Source organism: Hemicordylus capensis, chromosome 5 (assembly GCF_027244095.1).
Source record: "Hemicordylus capensis ecotype Gifberg chromosome 5, rHemCap1.1.pri, whole genome shotgun sequence".
Lineage (NCBI taxonomy): Eukaryota > Metazoa > Chordata > Lepidosauria > Squamata > Cordylidae > Hemicordylus > Hemicordylus capensis.
The window spans coordinates 194,315,345-194,340,766 of NC_069661.1; the positions used below are offsets into that span (position 1 = coordinate 194,315,345).

At 42.8% G+C, this 25,422-nt stretch overlaps 1 protein-coding gene across 18 annotated transcripts in view; it reads left to right on the top strand.

The window, feature by feature from the left end:
- The window catches only part of NAV3 (neuron navigator 3), an 840,967-nt gene that overhangs the window by 726,720 nt on the left and 88,825 nt on the right, over positions 1–25,422 (top strand). For 17 of the 18 annotated variants that reach the window (XM_053252192.1, XM_053252184.1, XM_053252193.1 and 14 more), the window contains 3 exons: positions 15,007–15,145; positions 20,911–21,187; positions 22,893–23,601. In XM_053252192.1, the coding sequence (XP_053108167.1) occupies positions 15,007–15,145; positions 20,911–21,187; positions 22,893–23,601 (1,125 nt within the window). The remainder of the gene's footprint in view (positions 1–15,006; positions 15,146–20,910; positions 21,188–22,892; positions 23,602–25,422) is intronic. The other variant, XM_053252180.1, reaches the window with a different exon arrangement.

The window sequence follows — 25,422 nt, forward strand, 5'->3', positions numbered from 1 at the left end:
TTAACTGTAAATTAGTAGGTGCCTACCTCTTCTCCCACTGCACCTAAAAGCTGTTCAGAGCAGTACCGTGCCACCCAACATCTGCCACTGGGCACTGCCCCACTGCTCTGAACAGCTTTCATGTATGGTGGGAGGAGAGGTAAGCACCTACTGACTTATAGTTAAAGGTGCCTCCCACTGCCCCCCCCCCCCCAGCAGCACCCACACTGACCACCGCTGGTTGGAAGGGGCCTTTATGTTTTTCTAATCAAACTCAGGCTGGCTTTAGGCTATTGATGCCCTGTGCAAAAACTAAAATTAGTGCCCCTCCCATGAAAAATACAAATATTATTGTGTATGTATGTTTAAGAGGATACATTTATTTACTCTTTTAAACTAGCAAATATGTGCATCATAAATGTAAAATGAGAACAAGTCAGGCAAGTGATTCTGTAAAGATGCCACTAAAGATTACTGTTCTGAGAAAGGGGTTGGACTACAAAACCTCCATGGTCCCTTCCAACTCTTAACATTCTATTACCCTTTTCCAACTTATTTGTTAGAGAGGAAGAGAATCTTTATAATATTCAGGTCATTCCTATAAGAAAAAGGTAGTAAGAGAGTGGTGGCAGTGGCTTACAATTTAAAATGGCTTCCAGTAGTCTGTTCTTTGTAACTCTCTATAACAGGATCTGTAAATGTGAAAATAATTTGTGTGTAATGTTTGTAAGGAAAACATTATGAAATCAGTTCCACAGGACAACTGATTAGTGGTGTGCAAACAGGTTTGAAGTTGAATGTGTTTGATATCAAACTGGTTCGGTTTTACCGTTTGGGGTCAAACCAAACCACCCCCTGTTCGGTCCAACTTCGGACTGAACCCCACTGGGTGTTCATGATTTTTTTTTTCTTTAAAAAAAAATGCTTTTAATCACTTATCCCCTCCAGGTGGCATGGTGGGGTTCCTCCTTCCTGCGCTGGCCTCCTTGCCACCCTAACCAGCATCTTCAGCCCTTTCGGGCCTTCCCCCTCCAGCACTGCAGCCATTTGGGAGGCCGTTGAGCCTGCACAATGGGCATCTGCATGGACTGGGATGACTGGGATGAACCTGAGACCTTCTCCATGCAAACAAATGTTCTCCTACTGAGCTATGGCCCCATTGCCTAAGGTGAATATCTTGTAACAGACAGCAGTCACTTGTAGTCATCCATCCAAATGCAAACCAGTGTGGATCCTGCTTAGAAAAGGGGGCAATTCTTTTATCTACTACAAAATCAGCTCTCCTCCCTGCTGTTGCTGCTCGGAAATTCCCAAAATAATGTTGTCTCTGAAGGATTCTAGTATGCAGCTATTCAGCTTTTCCCTAATAGATCTACCAGGGTACAAAAGATTTTGTTGTATAAAAGTTCATGAAGCATATTCCCAAATATAGGCAATTTGAAAATACAGGAGAATCTCGTTAATTACAGACTTATTATCTGCGGTTTCGCGTATCTGCGGCCGGGGAATTTACACACGACCTTGGTATACGTGGGGGAAAAGGCTAAGAAAGGGTTAACCTCGTGTATCCGTAGGTTGCTGAAAATTCATGTTGCCCTGCATTTAAGGGGCCATTTCACCTCACCTTTTTTGGCCATTTCCCCAACCTCTGAGAACCTAACCTCCGCATTTGCATTGGCCCAATGCCTCCGTATTCACAGTGTAGCCCAATTTATATCTGGGGTAAAAAAATCCACTATTTGCAGGAGGTTTTTTTGATAACTTCAAGTTTGCAGTAAAGCCTACCAGTAAACACGTGATAAAGCCCGCTGTGTGTAGAACTCCTTGTGTGGGAAAGCTCAGGAAGAGTTTTTCTTCCACTCTCATTTTGGACCTTGGGTGCAAGTTCTGGGCTTCCCTCCTCTGAACTTACCTGCAGAATTCTCACAGTCAACTGGGAGTGTTCATGGCTACTGACCCCAGCCTGGCTGCTCTTCCTATCTTGATGAAGATAATGAGAATAGCCCCTTAAACTAGTAGATCTACGAGGAAGAGCTTTTGCCTCCAATAGAATTCCAGCATCTCGCCAACCAATTAGCAGAATTATCTGGTGAAATCAAGGACAGCTAATGTAATGTAAAACTCATATACATTTACAGAATGGCTGTGCCCCAAGGGTACACCCATCAGCAGGACACAGCCAGTTCCAGCTGCTTAGTCAGTGAATATGTATACTGTACAAATCAGGGAAATTCCATATGTATGCTGATTATGTTAAGATAATTTTATTTTGTATTTGACTATGTATATTTATTTTGTATATTTACTATATTTTTTGTTGGTCATGCTGTGTTGACCATCAATTGAAAGGGATATAAATTATTAAAATAAATAAATAAATGTGTTTTTTTAATTTAAAGAATTTATATTGCATATTTAAAAGTTTCCAAAGTAGCATAGAAAAACAATTTAAAATAAACTATAATTAACCTACAAGAGCAAACAATCAAATAGCACTAGAGTGCATACAGCAGAAATAACGTGATAAAAACAGAGAATATAACATTATTGTTTCAGAGCCATGAACCCAACCCAGATAATGAATTAACAAATATCTTTGTTGGTTTAAGCAGTAACTAAGAGATTGTAGAAAATTACTTTTATTATTAATATGAAAACGAAATGACAAACCTTGCTTAAAGAAGCAAGGTGACTAAGATTGTATTTGTGCATACACGTTATAGGAGCTTCTGCATATTGACCTAAATTTAACTGGTGTTAATTAACTTGTCAGCATCTGCCTGTGGAAAATATAAACATTATCTTGGCTGCAAGCACCATGTTTTGAAGCTAAACTAGAAGCAGCTGAGAGATTATTTTACAACAAGCTTCATTCCTGTGAGTTGTTATATAATTATCGTTACTTGATGGAATTATTCCCTTCAATTCCATCTTCAATCCTGTTCCCCCTTTGTGTGGTGTGTGTTTGTGTGTCTACACATGTGCACAATTGCATTGGGATGTGTTTCATACAAACTGCTCCTTCATTTAGATCACATGTTAGGGGCTGGTTGGTTTGAGCCCCCCCCACACACAATTAGAGGAATGGGATTGGAAGAAATTCACATGTCCCTAATTACACGTAAATTTATAATCTGAACTGCCCCCATTCTCTGCAGTCTTATATATGATGCAACATTATGAGGCACTTATCACGACACGTGAAAAGCATGTGACGGGGTTATGCAGGGAGAGAAGGCTTAGCCCGCTCTTCCCGCAGATGAGCAGCTGCTCATAGCTGTGTGGCTGGATCAGCCGTCCACACGGCTGCTGGTTCCGTCATGGAGCCGGCGGGGACTGTGGGTATCGGGGGCTGTGTGGCCCAGAAGTTCCAGGATGCCCCGCGCAAGTACATGGGGCATTCTGGAGATTCCCCCAAGCCTGGGAGGCTGCTTACAGACCTACTCGTGTCTAATTGTTTTATGTAGAGTAGACACACGGGGCCTACTTGTGTGTCACCATGTGTCGCCATGTGCTGCTGTGACATACGAACAAAGAAATGAGGATAACGGAGCGCTCACTCCGTTAACCTCATTTAAGGGGAGGGTGTTCAAGGCTGACTTGCTGCCTTGGGAGCTCTGGGCTTGCCTGCGAGCCCAGTGGTTCCCCCAATTGATGGAAAGCAGGCTAAGCTCCCTTAGTCTGTGTCCTGTTGATCGTGGGAATAGCCTCTATGAGCATCATATTAATTGTTTCCTACTGTCTAGGGTAATTGTTTACAACAAAATGAGCATATTCTCATGACACAAGCTGCCTGGGTTACCCCAAGCAGCTTGTGTCATCCGCAGAACCAGGAACCCTCCATTCCTGGCTGCTCCAGACCTGCCGAGCCCAACTTCCCTAACTGGCAATCAGTATGATTGCCGCCAGATAGCTGGGCTTCCCCCTGGCCCACTGCTGTTTTAGGCAGTGAGCACGAGGTGAAGGAGTGGCCACGCAGAGCGGAATAGCTGCTGTATGGAGAGCAGCTGCTCCTCTGCTCACACGGCACACACTGAGATGTGGGAGGACTTCCTCCTCCCAACCCCAGCTCAGGACTCCATCGCTGGGCTGACTGTGTGGGAACATGGCGTGATAGAGTCTGAGAGGATAGCCACTCATGAGGGGAAGGCAGGTACACAGCTCGCCCTTGCCCCATAGCTATGGTCATGAGAATAACCTTAATGTCTTTCTTTTAATGTTTTGTTAACCAGTCCATCAGATGCATTTTTCAGACGCGTTTGTTGGTTGGTTAGTTAGTTAATCACATTTATAGACCTCCCCATCCAAAGGCTCTGGGCGTTGCACAAGTTTAAAAAGACATAAAACACCATATAAAACACACTGCTTAAAACAATATAAAAACAATTTTAAAACAATTCAAAACCATTTAAAATCAATTAAAATACCCCAAAACAATTTAAAAACCTTGGAAAGCCAGGCCAAACAAGTAAGTTATCAGGGCTCTCTTAAAGGCCAATAGTGAGCCTAAACTGACAATATCTGCCGGGTGTGCATTCCATAGGCCAGTAGTGGCTACAGAGAAGGCCCCCACCAGATGTACCAGTGGTAACTGGAGACAGACCTCTCCACCAATGTGTGATAGAGACCTTACAGAAGAAAGCGCTCTCTAAGGTAGCCCAGACTCAGGCTGTTTAGGGCTTTAAAGCTAATAGCCAACACTTTGTATTTGCCCAGAAACATAGTGGCAGCCAGTGCAACTGTTTTAAAACAGGCATAATATGGTCTCTCCAGCTTACCCCAGAGACCAGTCTGGCTGCTGCATTTTGAACTAACTGAAGTTTCCGAACTACAGACAAGGGAAGTGCAATGTAGTGCACACTGCAATAGTCAACCCTGGAGGTTATCAGCTGATACACCACTGTTTTGAGATCGTTCTCTTCAAGGAATGGATGCAGCTGTTGAATCAGCCGAAGCTGATGGAAAGCACTCCTAGCCATAGCCTCCACCTGAATACCAGGGTGAAGCCTGGATCCAAGAGCACTCCCAAGCTGCGTATGTATTCCTTCTGGGGGAGTGTAACTTCATCCAACACAGGAAGACCCAACTCATCCCTCAAATTCCAGTCCCCCACAATGACTAGCTCCGTCTTGCTTGGATTCAGCTTCCGTTTGTTATCCCTCGTCCAGCCCATTACTGCCCGTAGGCAGGCATTTAGGGAGTGAATGCAATTTCCTGACAATGATGATAAAGAGAAATAGATTTGGGTGTTACCAGAATACTGATAACACCCTGCACCAAATCTCCTCATGACCTCAGCCAGTGGTTTCATGTAGATGTTAAAAACCATGGATGACAGAATGGAGCTCTGAGGGACTCCATATAATAGCTCCCGTTTTGAAGAGCAACCATCACCAAGCACCACCATCTGGAATCTGCTTGAGAGATAGGAGTGGAACCATTGCAAAGCAGTGCTTCCTATCCCCAACTCCCCCAGGCGATCCAGAAGGATACCAAGGTAGATGGTATTGAATGCCACCAAGAGATCCAAAAGAACCAACAGAATCACACTCCCTCTGTCGATTCCCTGGTAAAGGTCATCCATCAGGCCAACCAAGGCAGACTCAACCCCATAGCCTGCTCTAAAGCCAGTTTGAAATGGGTCTAGATAATTGGTTTCCTCCAAAACTGCCTGGAGCTGGTTAGTCACCACTCTCTCAATCACCTTGCCCAACCATGGGAGATTGGAGACCACCCTATAACTATCCATCACTGAGGGATATAAGGAAGGCTTCTTAAGAAGTCATCTAATCATTGCCTTCTTCAAACAAGGAGGTATCCTACCCTCCCTCAGCAATGAGTTAATGATATTAACTATGTCATCTCCAACAATTTTCCTGCTAGAAGAAGCAGCCAAGTCAGTCAAGGATGCAAAGAACAAGTGGTAGGCCACTTTCTCAAGCATTACAGATTGAAACTGATCCAGTCTAATACTGCAAGAGGGATTGTTGCACAGCACCTTAATAGACTCTGCCAAAACAGTGGAGTCCGTCAGCCCGAATACAAGATATTTTGTCTGCAAAGAACCCATTAAGAGCATCACAGCAGACAAAGTCTCCGGGGACTGGTTTGAAATGGAAGGAGCCTGAATCAAACTCCTCCCAACCCAGGACAGCTCTGCTGAACAAGAACCTGCAGAAGCAAGGCTTGCAGACCTGAATTGGTTTTTTTGCTGCACACACCGCCTCTGCATAAACCTTCAAATGGGCTTTATGCTGTGTCCTGTCACATTCAAGCCGATTTCCCCTCCACTTGCTCTCTGGTCACCTACCTTGCTGCTTCAGACCCCGCAACTCCTCTGTATACCAAGGGGCCACTTTTAAAGCAGGCCGGAAGGGATGCTTAGGAGCGTTGTGTCTACTGCCCAGGTGAGTTCCCTGTTCCAGGTTCACACCAGGACATCGACAGAATCACTGTCAGGACCAACATTCAAACCCTCCCAGGCTTTTTTGAATCGCACTGGACCCAGCAGCCGTCTCAGGCGGAACATCTTAATAGGTTCTCCAACCCTGCAGGGCTGGGTTGTGGCTGTGAAACCAACCTTAACCAGATAGTGGTCCATCCATGACAATGGGGAAAACACAGGATCCCCCATTCATGGAACACCCCCTGATTTATAACATATATGTGGAAAATAACTTGTTTTATTTAACTGTATATCTAAAATATGTATTACCATTGTTCTAACATTTATGAAAAACTATTAAGAAGTGCTAAAAAACAGTGATCCCATTTGTTTGTTACAATTTTTTTTCTAAGCTGTACACAGTTTAGCTGGGAAAATTCTGATTAAATCTGTTCAGTAACCCTGAAGTAATACAGAATTTACACTTCAGTGGTTGTTGTATATGAAAATGGCAGGTAATGCGTTACACTTTCTAGGGAAAGGAAGGTGAAGTATGAGTCTAACAGCCTTCATAGACATTTGCCTATGAAGACAGAATAGCTTTAGCAAAATTTATAGCCCCTGTAAACTTCTAGAAGGATTCATTGCCTAGTCTGATTTGCACAGTCTGTGGCTTGATTTTTATGGAGTCTGTGCCATCTTGAATCTGACAAGACAGGGTTAGTGTTCTTGCTTTATGACTCATTAGCAGCAGTGCCCAGGACAGAACACTAACAATGGATGATGAATTGAACTTCATATGGTGGTGTAGACTTTGCCAGCTATGGGAATATAATACAGTGGGATTCTCTACGTAAAATATTCCAGTTATTTTCTTTCTACCTTAATTAGCTAAACATAATTCAAAAAGAAGTTAGTGAATCAGTCATAAAGTCTTTTACTTGCCCTAATTCAGTTTGAAGGCTAATTTTAACTAGCTGTTTCATGAGCAAAACTGCCTATATAAGGTCAGCAGCATAAATTGTTCTTCTCACTAATGCAACCACATACACACATGATCCACATGTCATTGTGTGCCACAGCTTACTACAGTGGCAACACCTTCAGCGTTTGGCATAAGAGAACCAATGTGTTTTAGCTTAAGGTCATTTTCAGGAACTATACGAAGAATGCCTGTGAGGAATTTCAGGGAAGAGATGCTAAACAAGGGATTAATATGTTTGTTTTGGTGATTGAATTTCAGTGGGCATAGGAACATGTAGTTGCTAAGAAGGATATAGTTGCTAGGGGTGTGTGGCTATATGCTGGATGGGTTGTAGGGATGTGCATGGAACCAGGTTTGGCGGTTCGGTTCAAATTCGAACCAAATTTGAACTGAACTGCTGGTCTGCGAGCTGGTTCACTTGAACTGGCTGGTGGTCTGGTCCATTCGGTTGAACCAGTTCGATCTGGTTTGACCTGGTTTGAGTGCTGTGCTTGTAAAGGGGAATGAGGTGAGTCAGCCCAGCAGCGCAGGCTGCCAACATTCCAGTTCCACCTTCCGCAGATGCGCAGAGGCTATTTGCATGACCTTTGTGGATGTGACTGCAGGCTTTAGAGCCACCACCGCCGAAGTCAGTAAGGTGCCCTCTCACCGCAACCCCCCCCCCCCCAGCCCCCAGCCAGTGAATCCCCCTGGCTAAGCTATTGCTGTGCACTCTGTTCTGGGCATAGTAACAATGTAGTATACCCTTCTTGGGATATTTATCCCCCATCTGCTGCTTTTCTTCCAGCAGTACACTACATCCTAAAATTGATTTTTCCCCTTTCAACCCTGAGCCCTTCTAGGAGAAAAGCAGCTGGGATACAGGGAAGATTAGACATCAAGGGGAAAGTATTGAGTAGAAGGCAAGGCTTGGCATCCTTTGTTCATGAGCCCTTTTTGCGCTTTAAATCCCATCCCAGCACTTGCTCTACATGAGAATGAAGCAGATTCATTTATTAAATTCAGAGTTCTGGCTCATCAGGGGTAGCAAAAACTTATTTATGTGTGAACTTCATTTCCAATAAACTAGCCCAGGTATGAATTCATTGCATGAGTTTCAGGAGAAGCCAATTAAATCTGCAGGATATAGCAAATTGAATTAATGACACTGTCTAATTTGAGATAATTATTTTATCTCGCAGGCAGCTGCTTAGGGAAATTTTTGTTTAAGATAATGACACCTTTCAGAATACACACCAGCTTTTCCCTTGATGCAATGCAGAAATAACAAAGACTCTAAACATTTATTTTAGAAACTCACAAAACTGCTTATATTTCTTTAAAACAACAGTTGTTAAACATTCCTAAAATGGTTGCGTTTTCTGATTTCTAATCACCCAGCTCCATCATGTCTGGCCACTTCACTGCGGCCGCCAGCTCCTTTTTATAGATTGGGAAGGGTGTACTGTTCAAGCAACAGCTGTGAGATGAGGCAGCAGCTGCTTTTGCTTACACATCAAGAAGGGTCACAGAAAAAGCTACTGTTGTACACTCAAGTGAAAAAAACACCTTTCATAGTTAGTGTGGTGTTTGTTTTGATGTGGCATGAATGCACACCAAAACAGACTGCAAATGCTAAGGCGCCCACTGGGACTGTGAAAATCATTGGCTGATCCAAGTCCTTCAATTCAACAAGCAGCATAAAGCTCATTTTTATTGCCAGTTCCCAATTAAATCATTGCTTGGATGCAGCCCATACTCACATCTTCAGTTTGTTATTGAATCAGATTTAAGAATTTGCACTGAGTGTACATAGATTGGATGCCAATGCACTGTTTCCTCTCAAAATGGAGTAGTAAAGGCAGTAGTAAGCTGCCCATATAGATTGATTAGAAGAACCTGAATCAGGCAGCTGGCAACAAGGGAAAAATGATTTGTTCAGCTTCAGTCCTGTGACTAAAGGATGGTTGCCATTCATTCATTCATTCATTCATTCAACTTATATCCTCACACATCATAAAGCCTAACATATCTTTTTAGCCTGGCCTTTAATGAGTACTGAAATGATTTCAAACTAATTTTAATTTTGTTTTAATCAGTTATGTATATGTTTTTTTAATCTGTTTTTATATTTGTGAACCACCTAGACCCATCTGGGTGAAGCAGTATAAAAATGTAATTAATAATTAAAAATAAACATACCATATATACTCGAGTATAAGCCGAATTTTTCAGCACCCAAAATGTGCTGAAAAAATCAGCCTCAGCTTATACTCGAGTCATCTATCTGCCCGTGCTAAAATGTCCCCCTGTAATAAAGTACTGTACATACTGGTCACAATATGCCCCACTGATGTCTCGATTAATGTAATTTTATTGGCATTTATTTTGATTATTGAAACTCACCAGTAGCTGCTGCATTTCCCACCCTAGGCTTATACTCGAGTCAATCATTTTTTTGGTTTCTTAGGTAAAATTAGGTACCTCGGCTTATATTCAGATCGGCTTATACTCGAGTATATATGGTAACTAAAAACCATACAATCAAATCCATGCCATACAATCAAATACAGATTTAAAAAGCATAAGTAACATTTGTAATTCCCTAATAATAGCAGGATCCAATCAAATATCACAAGTTGTGGCAGGGGGAAAGAATCACCTTTCTTCCAACTACAGTCTTAATGGACCTGCTACAAACCCAACCAAGCATCTGCCAAGCCTCTCTATAAAGGAAGTTCCATAACAACATTGTCACCACTTGGGATCCCATATTCATAATAATGGAGGCATTATCTGAGCTATCCTGAACCCAATCCATTTAGGTCAGGGGCATTGCTAGGGGAGAGGGGGCCCATGTTCACCCCTATTCCTGGGGGCCCTTGGAATAAGGGAGATAATGAAGAAAATAGGGAGGGGTGGAGCTGGAGGGCCCTCAGGAGCTGTGGGGCCCAGGTTCTTTGAACCCATCTGCTCAGTTATAGCTACACCCCTGGTCTAGGTCTTTAAACAACAAAACCATTACATTGAATTGTGCCCTGAAAGTAACTGAATGCCAATGTAGATGGATTATTCATTCCTCCCACCAAGCTGACTCCCACCAACAGTGGACTGTTGCATTCTGAACCAACTGAAGTTTGCAGACAGTCTTCAAAGATAACCCCATGTGGAGTGTGTTATAGTAGCCTAAACTGGAAGTTACCAAAGCATGTACAGGATAACCCTGTTATTTTTGGGGATTCTGTTCTACAGGGCTCCCCACAAATAATGAATCCACAAATAATGGGGCATTAAGGCAATGGGAATTGGAGGGTTAGGATCCTGGATGCAGAAAATTGGCCAAAAATTGGCAGAAAATGGCAGGTTTTGCCCCCTCCCCATTGCCCCTGAATGGCCCCTCAAGGTGTCCTACCATGCTGCACTGTCGTTTCTGAGGCCGAAAACCACGTTTCTTGCCTTCCATTTTGAGTCATAAAATTGCTCCCGATCTCTCCGGCAGTCAAAATGGCAACGGAAATGACCTCTGAGGTCATTTCTGTCCACCCCGACCCACAGATATGCAGGTTTAACCCTCTTTTGTCCACTTCCCCCCACGTTTACCGAGGTCATCGGTTGATAATTACTTGACCATGGATACGCGAAACCGTGAGTGCTGGACCCACAAATAGCAATGTCCTCCTGTATAGCAATGGCCAGATTATTTTTCTCCAGAGGCAGCCACAGTTGCAGCTGGAGCTGGCATACCCATGCTTAATCGAGCATGTCCCCCACCAGATTGCACACCTGCTATTTCAATACAATTTATCCAGAATAGAACCACTGACTCCTAGATGAAGTGGACAGCACCAAATAACATCTCTGTGTTAGCTGAACTTCAATTCATTCCTCCTCCTCCTCCTCCTCCTCCTCCACCTCCTCCCTATACCTGCCCACTGAGAGTTTCCACTGCCTCTTCTGGTTCAGATGAGAAGGACAAACAGAACTGAAGATCATCAGCATACATCATCATCATCATGGCTATCGATTTTCTCTTGCTGCTCTCTGTTTTTGGAATGTTTCATCAGCTGAGAAATCAGTCATTTTGTTTTTCCTTGCTTTTAGGAAAGATATTTATTTCAGATAGTTCACCACTTGGTAATTTTGATATTCAGTTGGTAGTGATCTCCAGTTTTTGTTTTATATTGTTATTACCTATTATAAGTCTGATGGCAGCACCTTATTTAAATTTTTTCTTTGACAGCTTCTTGCCATTTTTTGTGATCTAGAAATAGTTCTGGTTATCAAAACAAATATTGATGATGATGATGATGATGATGATGATGACAGAACATATTGATGGTGATGATGATGATGATGATAATGACAGGTCAGTAGGAGAACCAATCGGGATGAGGAGATTTTACCGGTTATGGATGGGGTTGCACTCCCCTTGAAGGAACAAGTACGCAGCTTGGGGGTACTACTGGACCCGGCTCTGCTTTTGGAAGCTCAGGTGGAGGCGGTGGCCAGGGGTGCCTTTGCACAGCTTTGGCTAGTGCACCAGCTGTGACCCTTTCTCGAGAAGGCAGATCTGGCCACGGTTACCCATGCCTTAGTCACGTCACGGCTGGATTACTGTAACACGCTCTACATGGGGCTGCCCTTGAAGAATATCTGGAAACTGCAGCTAGTGCAAAACGCGGCAGCTAGGGTTTTGTCCAGAGCTGCCCGGTGGGAGCACATCACACCCATCCTGAAAGAGCTGCACTGGCTGCCAGTTCATTTCCGGGTCCAATTCAAGGTGCTGGTTTTGACCTTTAAAGCCCTTAACGGTTTGGGCCCGGGGTATCTGAGGGACTACCTGCTCCCATGGGTTGCTGCCCACTTGACAAGGTCATCTGAGGGGGCTCTGCTCCGGGTGCCTACAAAGAAGGAGGCTCGGCTGTCGTGCACTCGGGACAGGGCCTTCTCTGTTGCTGCCTCCAGACTCTGGAATGCTGTCCCAGTGGCCATTTGCTCTTTGGACACCATCACAGTTTTTAGAAAGCTTCTTAAATCTTGGCTTTTTACTCAGGCTTTTACATGACTGTTTCTATTGCTGCTTCAATGTGTTTTTACTCATTTATAGTTTTTATGTTTGTATTTTACAGTTTTTAAATTAGATTTGTTTAATATTTTTAGCTTAATATTTTAATTGTCATTTTTATTGTATGTTTTTAAACTTTTGTAAATCGCCTTGGGGTTGTTTTTAATGAAAGGTGGTATATAAATTCAACAATAGATAAAAATAAATAAACAAGAACTACTACTACTTTAGGCATGCCCAGACTGGATCTTTTAAAACTATATTTCCTTGAAGAGCAGACTCCCACTATGATCCCCATTCTATATCACAATATTCACAGGGAATGATCCTCTAGAAGTCCAAGCCCAAGCCCTCCTTGGGTATGTGATGCTGGTCTTTGGATACTAGTCATCTTGATTATTAATCTGTGCTATTTTGGACTGCTCAACTAGCCTGTTGAACCAGCACTTGCTCACTCTAGAGCAGGGGTAGGCAACCTTGGTTCTCCAGCTGTTGCTGTTCTACAGCACAACAATTTATTGTGGCCGGGAGTGATGGGCCACAATAAATTCAGTTCAGCAGTTCAGCAACAGCTGAAGGATCAAGGTTGTCTACTCCTGCTCTAGACTGTAACCCATGTTAATCACCAAGGAATCACCTTTTTTCTTCCTCTAGTTTATCTTGTTAGGCTGCTATAAGATTTGGTAGGAAACTGATGCAAGCAGTATTGCAATCAGGGGTGTGGCCCAAATGTCGCCCAGGCACAGGTGTCCAGAGGCCTCCTGTGATCCCCTGGCCAACAGATCCCATGAATGAAGTACTCACTGACTGGGAGAGACTGTCAGGCAGCACAATGATGTTGGCAACAGCCCCAACACCAGTGTGTCAGTGTGCTTCTGCCACCATTCCAAGGGGCATGGCCAGCATCAGATGCAGACATGCAGCCCATTGGTTTTTTCCTAGCTGCCTCATACTTTGTTCACTGGCTGGGGGGTGGGGGCTTCCTTTCTCTCTCTTGCTCTGAGTAAGGGAGAGAAAAGAAGCATCTTGCCAGCAAACAAAGTGCTTGCCAGCTGGGAGAGACCAGTGGGCCCATGATGCCAGCCATGCCTCTTGTGCTGGCACACATCGGGGTGTGGCACTACATTGGCACTACACTGATGTGGTCCTAGTGCCACCTTCAACTTTGCTATATCAATGACTGCAGTGACCAAATTGGTACTGTCCAGGACTACACAGTTCTCTTGTTTGTGTTAAGTGTTACAGGCATAGACCCATTAATTCCAGTGGAGTGATATGTGTTTAATGGACATTTGAGTCAGTGGCTCCCAAATTGCTTTCTTACCACACTAATTTAGCACCAGTGGCCCCTAATGGGAAGTTTTCCTAAGGTGAAATTGTCAGTTTTGTCTAAAGTGAAAATATTGTTTTGTTTAAATAATTTTGTTAACAATAGTCAACAAATATGGATAGATTCTAAACTGAAGGAATTTGAAAACAGTTTTGTCCGGTGGTTCCTACTTAGGTAAAACTTCTGAGGAACACTGAGGGAAGCAATGATGATGATCAGAAAGAGAAGCACAATTTCTTAGGAGGATTTTGCTGCCTTTCTGGAATTGCCAAGGGGGAGTTTATCTACAGCAGCGAGCTGCATTCTATATGCCAGATGCGTTCTGATATAGCAGCGGCATGTTCTTCTGTATTTGCAAATGTGCATGTCCCCTTCAGACATTTGGATAGGAAATGTTGGCTGGAAAACATGCAGTGGATAACCTGCAAACTTCTCTGCCATCTAAAACATGGATTGGCCTAGACAGTTGGTTAGACCATAGCCAGGTTTCCTTTATTTTTCTGGGAAATGTGTAGAAATGTTTCAAGCTAATAATAAAGCTTAAGCCAGCAAGTCAGGTAATGAATTTCGTTTGGCAGTGTCTAGAATGGGATCGCAACAAACTATGAAGCAGCCTGCTTTATTGACTTATAGACGGTCTTACTTAAAATTGAAATTACATTTTAAAGGCCATCTCAGTCTTTTGCAGACCGAGTTGCTAGCAAGACATTTTCAGCAATAAATGAATGGTTGCTACTACTGTGGATATTTATATACCACTCTTCAACCAAAGTTCACAAAGTGGTTTACAGAGAAAAAGAAATAATACATAAATAATATGGTCCTTTGTCCCTAAAGGCAGATGCCAGCGAGCAACAGCCACTGGAGGGATGCTGTGCTGGGGATGGATAGGGCCAGTTGCTCTCCCCCTGCTAAATAGAAAAGAATCACCACTTTAAAAGGTTGCTCTTTGCTCTCTCTTTGCTCAGTTAATTTAGTCCTGGTTAAGTCAGTCCCAGAGCATGTTTTGAAGACAAATGAAATAGCAACCTTGTTGAAGCTAAGCAGATCTGGGTCTGGTTAGTACCTGAATGAGAGACTGCCTGGAAACCCCATTTATGCTGTCTTGAGCTTCATGATTCAAGGAAGGTGAGATATAAATGCATTATTTGAATAATAATGTATATAATATCCTAGCTGGTACTATTTAGTTTTCTTTTCTAATTGTTATTGACTTAGGTTTATGATTTGCCTTCAAGGAATAGTTGCAATGGTCATCTCATCTGCTTTTTTTATTCCTACAGCTGGGATGACAGCAGTTCAGTTAGCAGTGGCCTCAGTGATACTTTGGATAACATCAGCACAGATGACCTGAACACCACCTCGTCCGTCAGTTCTTATTCCAATATTACGGCCTCTTCCAGGAAGAATGCACATACCCATGTAAGTGTTGACCATTTTCTCTCTTCCTAGCAGCAGGATAGTAAATCCAGGCAACTGTTCAGGGGCTTCAATACTTGTTTAATATTTACACATTTCCCCAGTTTAATTTATATGTATTTTACAATGTTTATTTTTATAATAATCATAACCATCTTCACCCCTCCCAACACAATTAGAGATATCATGATGCAAATCTTGTGGTACAGGAATGTCATAAACCACAGTAAAACCCATTAATTGAATAAAAGCAAGCAAATGTCACTTTCTGTACATGTATCTTTGTACACCAGAGGAAAACTACATTCTAATCAAATTCCTGTGGAGAATCATAAACACTGCTGGAGTTTAATGGAGTTTTTTAAATTCATAACAGCATGGTTTCCAGAAACCTTACAAATTCTGTAGTGCATTCTGGGGGGTTTAAAACTATAGTGTTATTTGTTTGAGTATATCACAATTTTCTATATAGACACAGTCACCTTGCATTACAAGGCTGTAAGCTAAGGCTACTTAGCCCTGTCTGTTTCCAGGAGCAACTGAGCCCTCAGTCGGTCCATTAGCAACTATAGCCTCTGTCAGTGAGATCCACAATTCAGTGAGCTGATTATTATGGTTCTACATTTAATGTAAAGATATTGCAAATATTCTTTAATTTGCATATTTTCCCAGCCTTCTGCTTTGGAAATAGCACTCTAGTACTCTAAAAATAAGAAGGAAATCAAATTCTTAAAAGCCTATTAATTGTTATTTTTAAGTCAATCAAGACAATCACCTTATGCAAAATGTGTTGCGTTAAATTATTTTCCCCACTATGAGGTAATCAGTATAAGTCACAGTTTCAGTAACTGCCACTTTTGACAAATGATACCAATTGTTCATTAGTATTGACTGTCTAGAGTAAGCATATGCAATGTAAATGGTACACACTGGGCATAATCCAATGTGCCACAGGCATAGAGCCCATATGCATGAAATTGCCATAAACTCAATAGAGCCCCCACCTCCACCCCGCTCCCCTCCACATGCAAAGATATTGGCATGCATGTTGGCAACAAAACATTCTAGGTGGGGAAATAGCATTCCCATCTTCTTTCTCTAACCCCCAAACAAATAGTCCATGCTCTGGAGCATGATTCATTTGCACCGAATAAATAGGAAGGTCTGTGTTAGCTTGCCTGCCTGGATCTGGGCAACTTGTGCACTTAGCTTGTGTATCCTGTGTGTGTGTGTGTGGCGGGGGGTGGGAGTTCTTCCTCTGACCCATTCACCAATTCTGAGGGAATTACTTTGGTGCCAGGGGAAGTCATTCCCTTCTGCAGTCCCTGAGTAAGTAACCTGCAAGACAGGCTGTTGTCTGTCCAGTAGAAGTGGCTCAGTTTGCTAGTGCAAGCACCAGAACCAAATCATCAAAAGCAATGTGTGCATACCGATAGGACCATTGGTCTGAATAGTGGAATTTCAGAACAGATTCTCTCTACTCTGGAGACACAACAGAGTTGATAGGCCACACCTTTTAAAAGTAAAGAGGATACAAGCAATACTTGATTATTGGGTATGAGTCTGTAACACCACAAGTGGAATGTGTGTGAGAGAAATTATTTTTCTCAGTAGGTTAGGCTATCTCAGTAGGTTAGGCTGAGAGAGAAGTGACTGGCCCAGAGTCACCCAGCTAGTATCATGGCTGAATAGGGATCTGAACTTGGGTCTCCCCGGTCCTAGTCCAGCACTCTAACCATTACACCACGCTGGGAAGAAAGAGTTGTTTATACCTCACCGTGGGTGGATCTACAATTGAATATAACACTTTTCTTTCGGAAGAGAGGACTTACCTGTTAAGGGCTTACCTCCATGTTGTTGGTGACCACCTGTGCTCTTTTACACTTCCTTCTTGCTGAAACTATGTGTATCATTGGACTTTTTGTTATGAGTTTGTTGCTTTCTTAAACTGATTTAAAACCATGCATTTGAAGCCAAGCCATTTATTGCTAATTAATCATGTTGTGATGGTGGTGTTTCTCATTTTCTAAGCAAGAAACCAATTATTGCTACTTTCTTTAGCAATAAAGCACTTACCTCGGTGATGCTAATATCTGAAGTTGTCCACTTCTCTTTTTATGAAACAGTGCAACAGGTTATGTTCCTTACCTTGCATCACAAGTTCTGTTATGAGCTTATTTTCTTAAATTATTTCTTTAAGAAAAATAATTTTCTTATTTCTTTAAATTTAGCTTTTCCAGATGATTCTCAAAACAAAGGTCACCTTATTGTTGTCCATTTATCTGTAGTTTCCTGTTCAAGTTGGTCTATTTTCAGGGTGAAGATGCTTCTTCAAGCAATGTAGTATCTTTCCCCCTTCTATGTCTAAAAGGAAGCCTTGGCAAAGGTTATTTACAGAGCCAAACAGAAAAGGAAGCAAAATAATTTAGCATTTAGAGATAGTGGTGTGCCCGAACCGATCTGGAGGCCATTTTAGAGGCATCTGAATCAGTTTGGACGTGGCCCGGTCCAGTGGTTTGGCACTGGGTGTGTGTCTCGCTTTAAGGGCAGAGGGGTTGTACTTACCCCTCCTGCCGCTTTCTCCCCTCCAGCGCTCCGTTTTTCAACAAAGTTTTGGGGGCGGCAGCATTCCTCCCTGCCGCCCCTGCCCCCGTCATTAGCAGGAAATGGCGGAAGTAGCCACCACGCATGCGCTTGCCACCCCGCGTGCATCCACCGCACATGTCGCATGCTGCATGCGCACGTCACACACGCAACATGCGACGTGCGCAGTGGGGGTGGGAACGGCGGCTACTTCCACCATTCCCTGCTAATGACAGGGGCAGGGGCAGCAGGGAGGAACACTGCCACCCCAAAAACTTTGTTGAAAAATGGAGCGCCGGAGGGGGGAAAGTGGCAGGAGGGGTAAGTACAACCCCCCTCCTTTAAATCAAGACCCCCCTCAGCGCTGAACCATGCCTCTGCGGTTCCGCAGAGATGCTAAAAGACTTGCCACATCTGCTGAATCACGTAGTTTCAAATCACCTCCAGCAATTACAAATTCCTGTTCTAGAACAGAAAGATATGTCTTACCTGGCAGACTCACCACTCATTTGTGTATTTAAAAGGAGCACAAATGCTTTGCCATGATTATCCCATCTATTCTTGGGACAGGAGGAGGAGAACCAACCAGCCCTTGTGAGATGCTGATTCTTCTCCAGCTTCCTCCACACCACTGAGCTTTAACCATCACCAAGGAGACAATAAGCGCATAATAATAGACAAGCCACAGGTGATGTCATAATAGCCACCTGCAGAGGTGGGGGCAAAATGTCATTTTTCAGTAGTGGGAAGAGATGTAGCTGATGGTCACCTATCTATACAACAAACCTATTCACTTAAAGGGGGGGAAATTAGTAAAAGGGAACCAGAGAAAGGATGGACATGTTTACCATAGGGATCAATATGCTAATGCATAAATAAAATTGTGCTTGTCTAATTTTTGAAATTTAGATTGTTTTGAGAGTTAACTGCTCTCCTTTAACATCCAGGAGGAGGACAGTGGCCTTTTTCATCATGTTTCTGTAAACCTGTGTTTGTGTGTAGGCCTCTGTTGGATGGGAGGAGTAAGTTGAATTATAGTTTAGCCCTTAGGCTTGCTGTAGGAGGGAGTCTGAGGGACAGCTGTTCTGAAGATAGATTTTGAGAGAGAAGTGCCGCTGCCAGAAAAGCACTGCTGCCATTCTAAAATTCCTCTGATCCAAAGGGGGCCAGTACATAACCACAACCCTTAAGCTATTTGAAGCAAAGTCGATGGCACAACTTCTGTACAGTGCCCAGCTTGGTCCCTTTTCCAGCTTTGCCCAATCCAAATTCCTAGGGGCAGTACTGCAAGTCTCCCCTTGTGTCTCGAGTGCTTCTCTATGATTGGAAGGAAGCCTGGTGAGAGTGGAGGCCAGAGTCTGGCTGTCCATTCTCAACTACTGGTTGAGATTATCCCTCCTCCCAATGGGCCTAGCTCCCTCAGCACTGATGGACAGCTTCCCACCACATGGAAGTGCTTTCTATCTGCGAAACTATCCTTGCTTGGACTCTCCCCTCCCCACCTACTTTCCTTGGGTTATGAGTGGGCTAGGACACTCATTGAGCAGCGCTTATTTGACACAGAATGCCCAACCGATGCTGATAGATCTCCAAACCTTCTTCTGTCTGGGCAAAGTGTCCAACACTTTGCTCTTGAGTGCATGCATGGATAGATCCAGGATCAATTTAAGGGAGTCGAACAAAAATAACAAAGGACAGAAAAGACATCTGAAAGGGGGCTTCCTGGGTAACAAAGGGGCATGTGTGGGTATGCTGATTTTTGTGTAAAGGGTCTTGGGTGCTGAAAATGTGAGACAGTACTTGCTGCTTCTACTGAGTGGGTGCTTGAGCGCCTGGTCAGGCAGCTTCTTCTAAAAATGCAAAGTGCTGGGAAAGGTAGTAGTTTCCCACTATCCCGAGAAAATCACTACAAGCATTAGCATTTTCCTATGTGTTAGTGTCATCTATACAACATGGAGTCCTCACTCCAAAATGGGACTGCTTTGCCAACATCTGGATCTTCCATTCTTCCTAGAAGCCCATCATGCTCCTTGCAGATGCAGTGAGGTGCACCCATAGTTGGGGTGCATGTTATGAAGAACACTCCTGTATTGAGCCTGTGTGGGCAGCTCACCTGCAATCTATTCTGCCTTCTGTACTGTGAATACTGAAAGACAGAAGCTCCAGCCCAACAAGTCAGGAGCATGTCCTGAGGCTCCAGGTTATGAGGCTCCTGCAAGACTTCCGTGTTGGAGTGCATGTGGTCGCCTTGGCTCATGCTAGGCTCCTTGTTGTAAGCTTATGGAGATTTTGACGGGGGCTGAAACACCACACACAGTTACATCTACTTAGTGCAATTAAAATGAATGGGCTTACGCTTGTGTAATTAGAGCACAAGATTACAGCCTATCTGATTATGTAATTCTAAATACATTGGACCAGTGTCATAGTTGAGAATATCTGAACAGATACCAAGCTTTGGCTTTTAAAGTCTGGAGAAATCTAGAAGAACAGCCTCCGATCATTAGATTGTTTATTTTTATGTTTTGGTTTCTGATTTTCCTCCCTTTTGTGAAGACATCCTTTTAGGGCCCTGTCTGAGCAAAGAGGTGCCTTTTAAAGTGCTGATTCTCTTACATTTAGCAGGGGAAGAGCAACTGGCCAACACAGCACAGCATCCCTCCGGTGGTGGTCGCTGGTGACTTCCATAGGTTCCCTTTTAGATTGTGAGCCCAGGGAGCTGTCTTTATTATTTCTCTACATAAACTGCTTTGAGAACTTGTGCTGAAAAGCAGTAAATATCTGTAGTAATAGTAGCAGCAGCTGCTGCTGCTGCTCCTTGGGCAATGTTACCGTTATAACCATTAGGGTTCAGTATCTGGGAGCTTCAAAGAAAGGTTACATCCTTTGAGAGTGTTTTTATTCGAATCCTCCTTGACATTTGTAAACAAACATTGCTTCAAGTAATATAGCATTTGAGAAATCCCCCTGCGGTGTCACTGTTAGTGTCAGTAGTAAAAAGTGCTGCTTTCGGAAAATGTGTTGAAGACACATAGTTTCTCATACTGAGAAACTATTATACATTTGTTGCTGAGGAATAGAGATATTACCTCAAATAACTGTTTCCTTTTCTAATCACTTGCACCATAATGAATGAAAAACCCAGGCAATTACTGAATAATGGTTGTGATATCAATTTCTCATAGCTGAAGACTGATTCAGAGAAACGTTCCGTAACAGATGGAGAACCATGGGGCAGCAATGAGGAACTGAAGAAGCCAGAGGACGATTTTGACAGCAATGTTGACAATAGTGGCAAATGGAAGGGCCATCCCTCTGGACTACTTGAAGATGCTGAGAAGGGAGGGCAGAAAGCCCCTCTGACTGTCTCTCAGACTGGCTCTTGGAGAAGAGGCATGACCGCACAAGTTGGGACAACTCCTTCTAGGCACAAAGCAGGAACAAGTGCTCTCAAGACACCTGGTAGGAAAACATTCAGAAGACTTTACATCTAGGATCTGATATTGTGTACATTGTCCTGAAACACAGCCCTAATTAGAACCCGAGAATGTCTTAGGAAAACTTTCCATTGAACACAGAACACCTTTCGGTTTTCAGTAGAGAAATTCAAGCACAATCTTCTACGGGATTAGAGTTACTATGCACATATCATCAGTATACTTAAGCTATAAGAGCTAGTGTGATATTTAAAATCATTTAACAGTCCGTATTAAATACATAACATTAGACTTGTGCAACATTTTTTCATAATAGGCTGCTCTCCTGTTTGCCCTTTCCTGGGAGTAAGCCCTACTGAACTTACTTTTCAGGATTGCACTATTAATATTTTTATATTCATAAAGGATAACTGAACCTATATGGAGGAACGCAAATGAAAATAGACACATTTCTTTGCATATAACATTTGAAAGATGAAATGTAACTCTTTCACTATGCCTGTGTTATTAATCTTAAGAAATTTTCAACAACTTCTAGGTAAATACAATTTAGTTATATAAAATGCAACGTATTTTTAAATTGTAAACACCTAATAAAAGTTGAATGTGCCAAGATAAATTTTACAACAATGGGTTCTAATGTGGGTTGTGATGAATATGCATGTTTCAGAAACTATCTAAGATTACAAGTATACAAAATTGTTGTAAAATAGTTTGTGGAAAGGGGGGGGGGGATCATCTTATTAAAGCAGTATGTGGCACGTACACAAGATATTTACCCTTTACAGCACAGAGGTTCGTGTGCAGTTGCCACCAGCTCGTCTGTTAGCTATACAAGGATGGGCTTTCTCTGTGCTACCCCAAGACTCTAGTATGCACTCCTTGTTGAAATAGGAGCCTCCCCATCTCTGACAACCTTTTAAAAGTCTCTAAAGACACATTTATTCACCTAAGCTCGGGTGAATAAATTTCTTTCAACAAATTTTAACTAGAATTGTGGTTTTTAATTGTTTTAAGGTTTTGATTTCTGTTTTAATTTGTTTCATATTGCTGTAAACTGCCCAGAGATGGATGGTTGTGGGCGGTGTACAAATATAATAAATACATAAATAGATAAACAGGCAAACAAGCAAATATTAATACATTTTCATAAATTTATTATTTATTTATTTTTAAATTTGATTTGATTTATATACCACCCTTCCAAAAATAGCTCAAGGCGGTTTACATCAGTTATATTATATATGTACACAACTCCTGCATGTGTCTGGTTTTCCATTCATTTCAGCTGATAGGACAACATGTGGTTGTGATGGAAGACAGACACAGAGAAGGCAAAGATCTATTGGGGAAGATCTTTCTTGAGTGTAATAATTGCATGTGATTTGTGGGACGTGTATTGTTGGAGGGGAAAGTCAGTGTTTGCGGCATTCTCCTAATGTGCCTAATCTCACATTGGGGTGTTGCTGAATTCTACCTAAACAGGAATTTAAGGTGAAATCTGTGCTGAAATTGTCTCCATGGATTTGGGCTGCTGGCTTTAGCATTAGATAAGTCCTTGAGCAAATATACTCCAGTCACAGTTCTTCAGTGCCATGAACTATGAGTATGTCAGAGTGAAATAGGTATATCTGAAGACTCCTAAGCACATCCATACTGTATGTGTGTTCTTTTACTGAATTTCTGTTGATATAAATAAGGATGACTACATAAACTCTGCATTTTGTCAGGAAAAACAGATGATGCAAAGGCTTCCGAAAAAGTAAAAACTCCCCTCAAAGGAGCCTCCATACAGCGTTCTCCATCAGACGCAGGGAAAAGCAGTGGTGATGAAGGAAAGAAACCTCCCTCGGGCATTGGCAGATCAACTGCAACAGGTTCCTTTGGTTTCAAGAAAGCTGGAGTAGGCTCTTCAACCATCATCACTGCAAGTGGTGCAACCATAACAAGTGGGTCTGCAACCTTGGGGAAGATGCCCAAATCTGCAGCTATTGGTGGGAAATCAAACGCAGGGAGGAAAACCAGCCTAGACGGTTCACAGAATCAGGACGATGGTGTATTGCACGTGAGCTCAAAGACCACTCTGCAGTACCGAAGTTTGCCACGCCCATCAAAATCAAGCAGCACTGGGATTCCTGGTAGAGGTGGACACAGGTCAAGCACCAGTAGCATTGATTCCAATGTCAGCAGCAAGTCTGCTGGGGCAGCTGCCACCAACAAACTGAGAGAACCTTCCAAGATCAGCTCAGGACGTTCCAGTCCTGTCACCATCAACCAGACGGACAAGGAGAAAGAAAAAGTAGCGGTGTCAGATTCTGAGAGTGTGTCATTGTCCAGCTCTCCAAAATCAAGCCCAACCTCAGCCAGTGCCTGTGGAACACCAGGCCTCAGGCAGCCGGGTTCAAAATACCCAGATATTGCCTCACCCACATTTAGAAGGTAAGGGGGTTCCTGTGAAAGGTATTTTTTGATAGCAAATGGAGACCCAGAGCAGTGTTAATGTGCACAGAACTGTGTGTGCTCTGGCCTAATTTTTTGATTAGTGCAAGGAATGTATGGTGACAGAATCTGTGTATAATAGAATGTGTACTAGTAGAATCTCTGATCCCCAGAAATTCCTACACCACATTCATAAGGCCATGTATTGTACTCTCCCTGGTTGCAGTGATAGACAAATTCCACTAGGTCTATTTGAAACTGGGCTCAACAAACTGAGGTATTTTTTAAAAATAAAGCTGGGAAGTCGCTTCCTTTTATCCAGGGCCAATTCTGAATCTGAAAAGCCCATCGTTATCCCCCTTCCCTACCCCACTTCTGAAATTTACTTAACCATGGGAAAAGGACAGCAGCAACAAGGAGTCAATAATGGATCCAAAAAGAGAGTTTGAGGAGCACATAGCTAGAAAGGTCAAGGGGGATAACAAAAACTTCTTTAAATATGTCAGCAGCAGAAAACCTGCCATGGAGGCAGTCAGACCCTTAGATCATGAGGACATGGAAGGGGTTATTAAGGAGGATGAGGAGATTGCAGAGACGCTGAATGAGTTCTTTGCACCTGTCTTCATGGTGGAGGACACTGACCATATACCCTCTCCGGAACTGAGGTTCTCAGACTTGGAGGCTGAAGAACTGGGCCAATTTGAGGTGATGAGAGAGGATGTTCTCAACTGTCTTGCAAAACTAAAAATTAACAAATTGCCAGGGCCAGATGGCATCCACCCAAGAGTTCTGAAGGAACTCAAATGTGAAGTTGCTGATCTCCTAGCAAAATATGTAATTTGCCCCTACAGTCAGGCTCTGTACTAGAGGACTGGAAAGCAGCAGCTAATGTAACCCATTTTCAAATAGGGATCCTGGGGAGATCCAGGAAATTACAGGCTGGTTAGCTTAATTTTGGTGCCTGGTAAATTCATGGAAAGCATACTAAAGGACAAAATTGTTAAACACATAGAAGAACAGGCTTTGCTGAAGGAGAACCAGCATGACTTCTGCAAGGGCGGCAGGTCTTGCCTCACTAATCTTTTGGAGGACTTTGAGAGTGTCAACAGACATATGGTTAAAGGTGATCTGATTGACATAGTATACTTGGACTTCCAAAAAGCTTTAGACAATATTCTTCACCAAAGGCTCTTGAGTAAACTTAGCAGTCATGGGATAAGGGAACAGATTAATGTGTGGATTGCTAACTGGTTGAAGGGCAGGAAACAGAGAGTAGGAATAAATGGACAGTTTTCACAATGGAGGGAAGCAGGAAGTGGGGTCCCTCAGGAATCGGTACTGGGACCGGTGCTCTTTAACTTGTTAATAAATGATTGAAAAGTTGGGATAAGTAGCGAAGTGTCCAAATTTGCAGATGACACTAAACTATTTAGGGTAGTGAAATCCACAACAGATTATGAGGAACTCCAAAAGGATCTCTCCAAACTGAGGGAGTGGGAGACAAAATGGCAAATGTGGTTCAATGTAAGAAAGTGTAAAGTAATACATATTGGAGCAAAAAAACCCAGCTTCACTTATACACTGAGTGACCAGTGAGTGACCAGGAGAGAGATCTTGAGATCGTGGTGGACAACTCATTGAAAGTGTCAACTCAGTGCACGGCAGCTGTGAAAAAGGCAATTTCCATGTTAGAGATCATTAGGAAGGGGATTGAAAATAAGAATAGTAATATTATAACGCCCTTTACAAATCTATGGTGTGGCCACATTTGGAGTATTGCATATAGTTCTGGTCACCGTATCTTAAGAAGGATATTGTAGA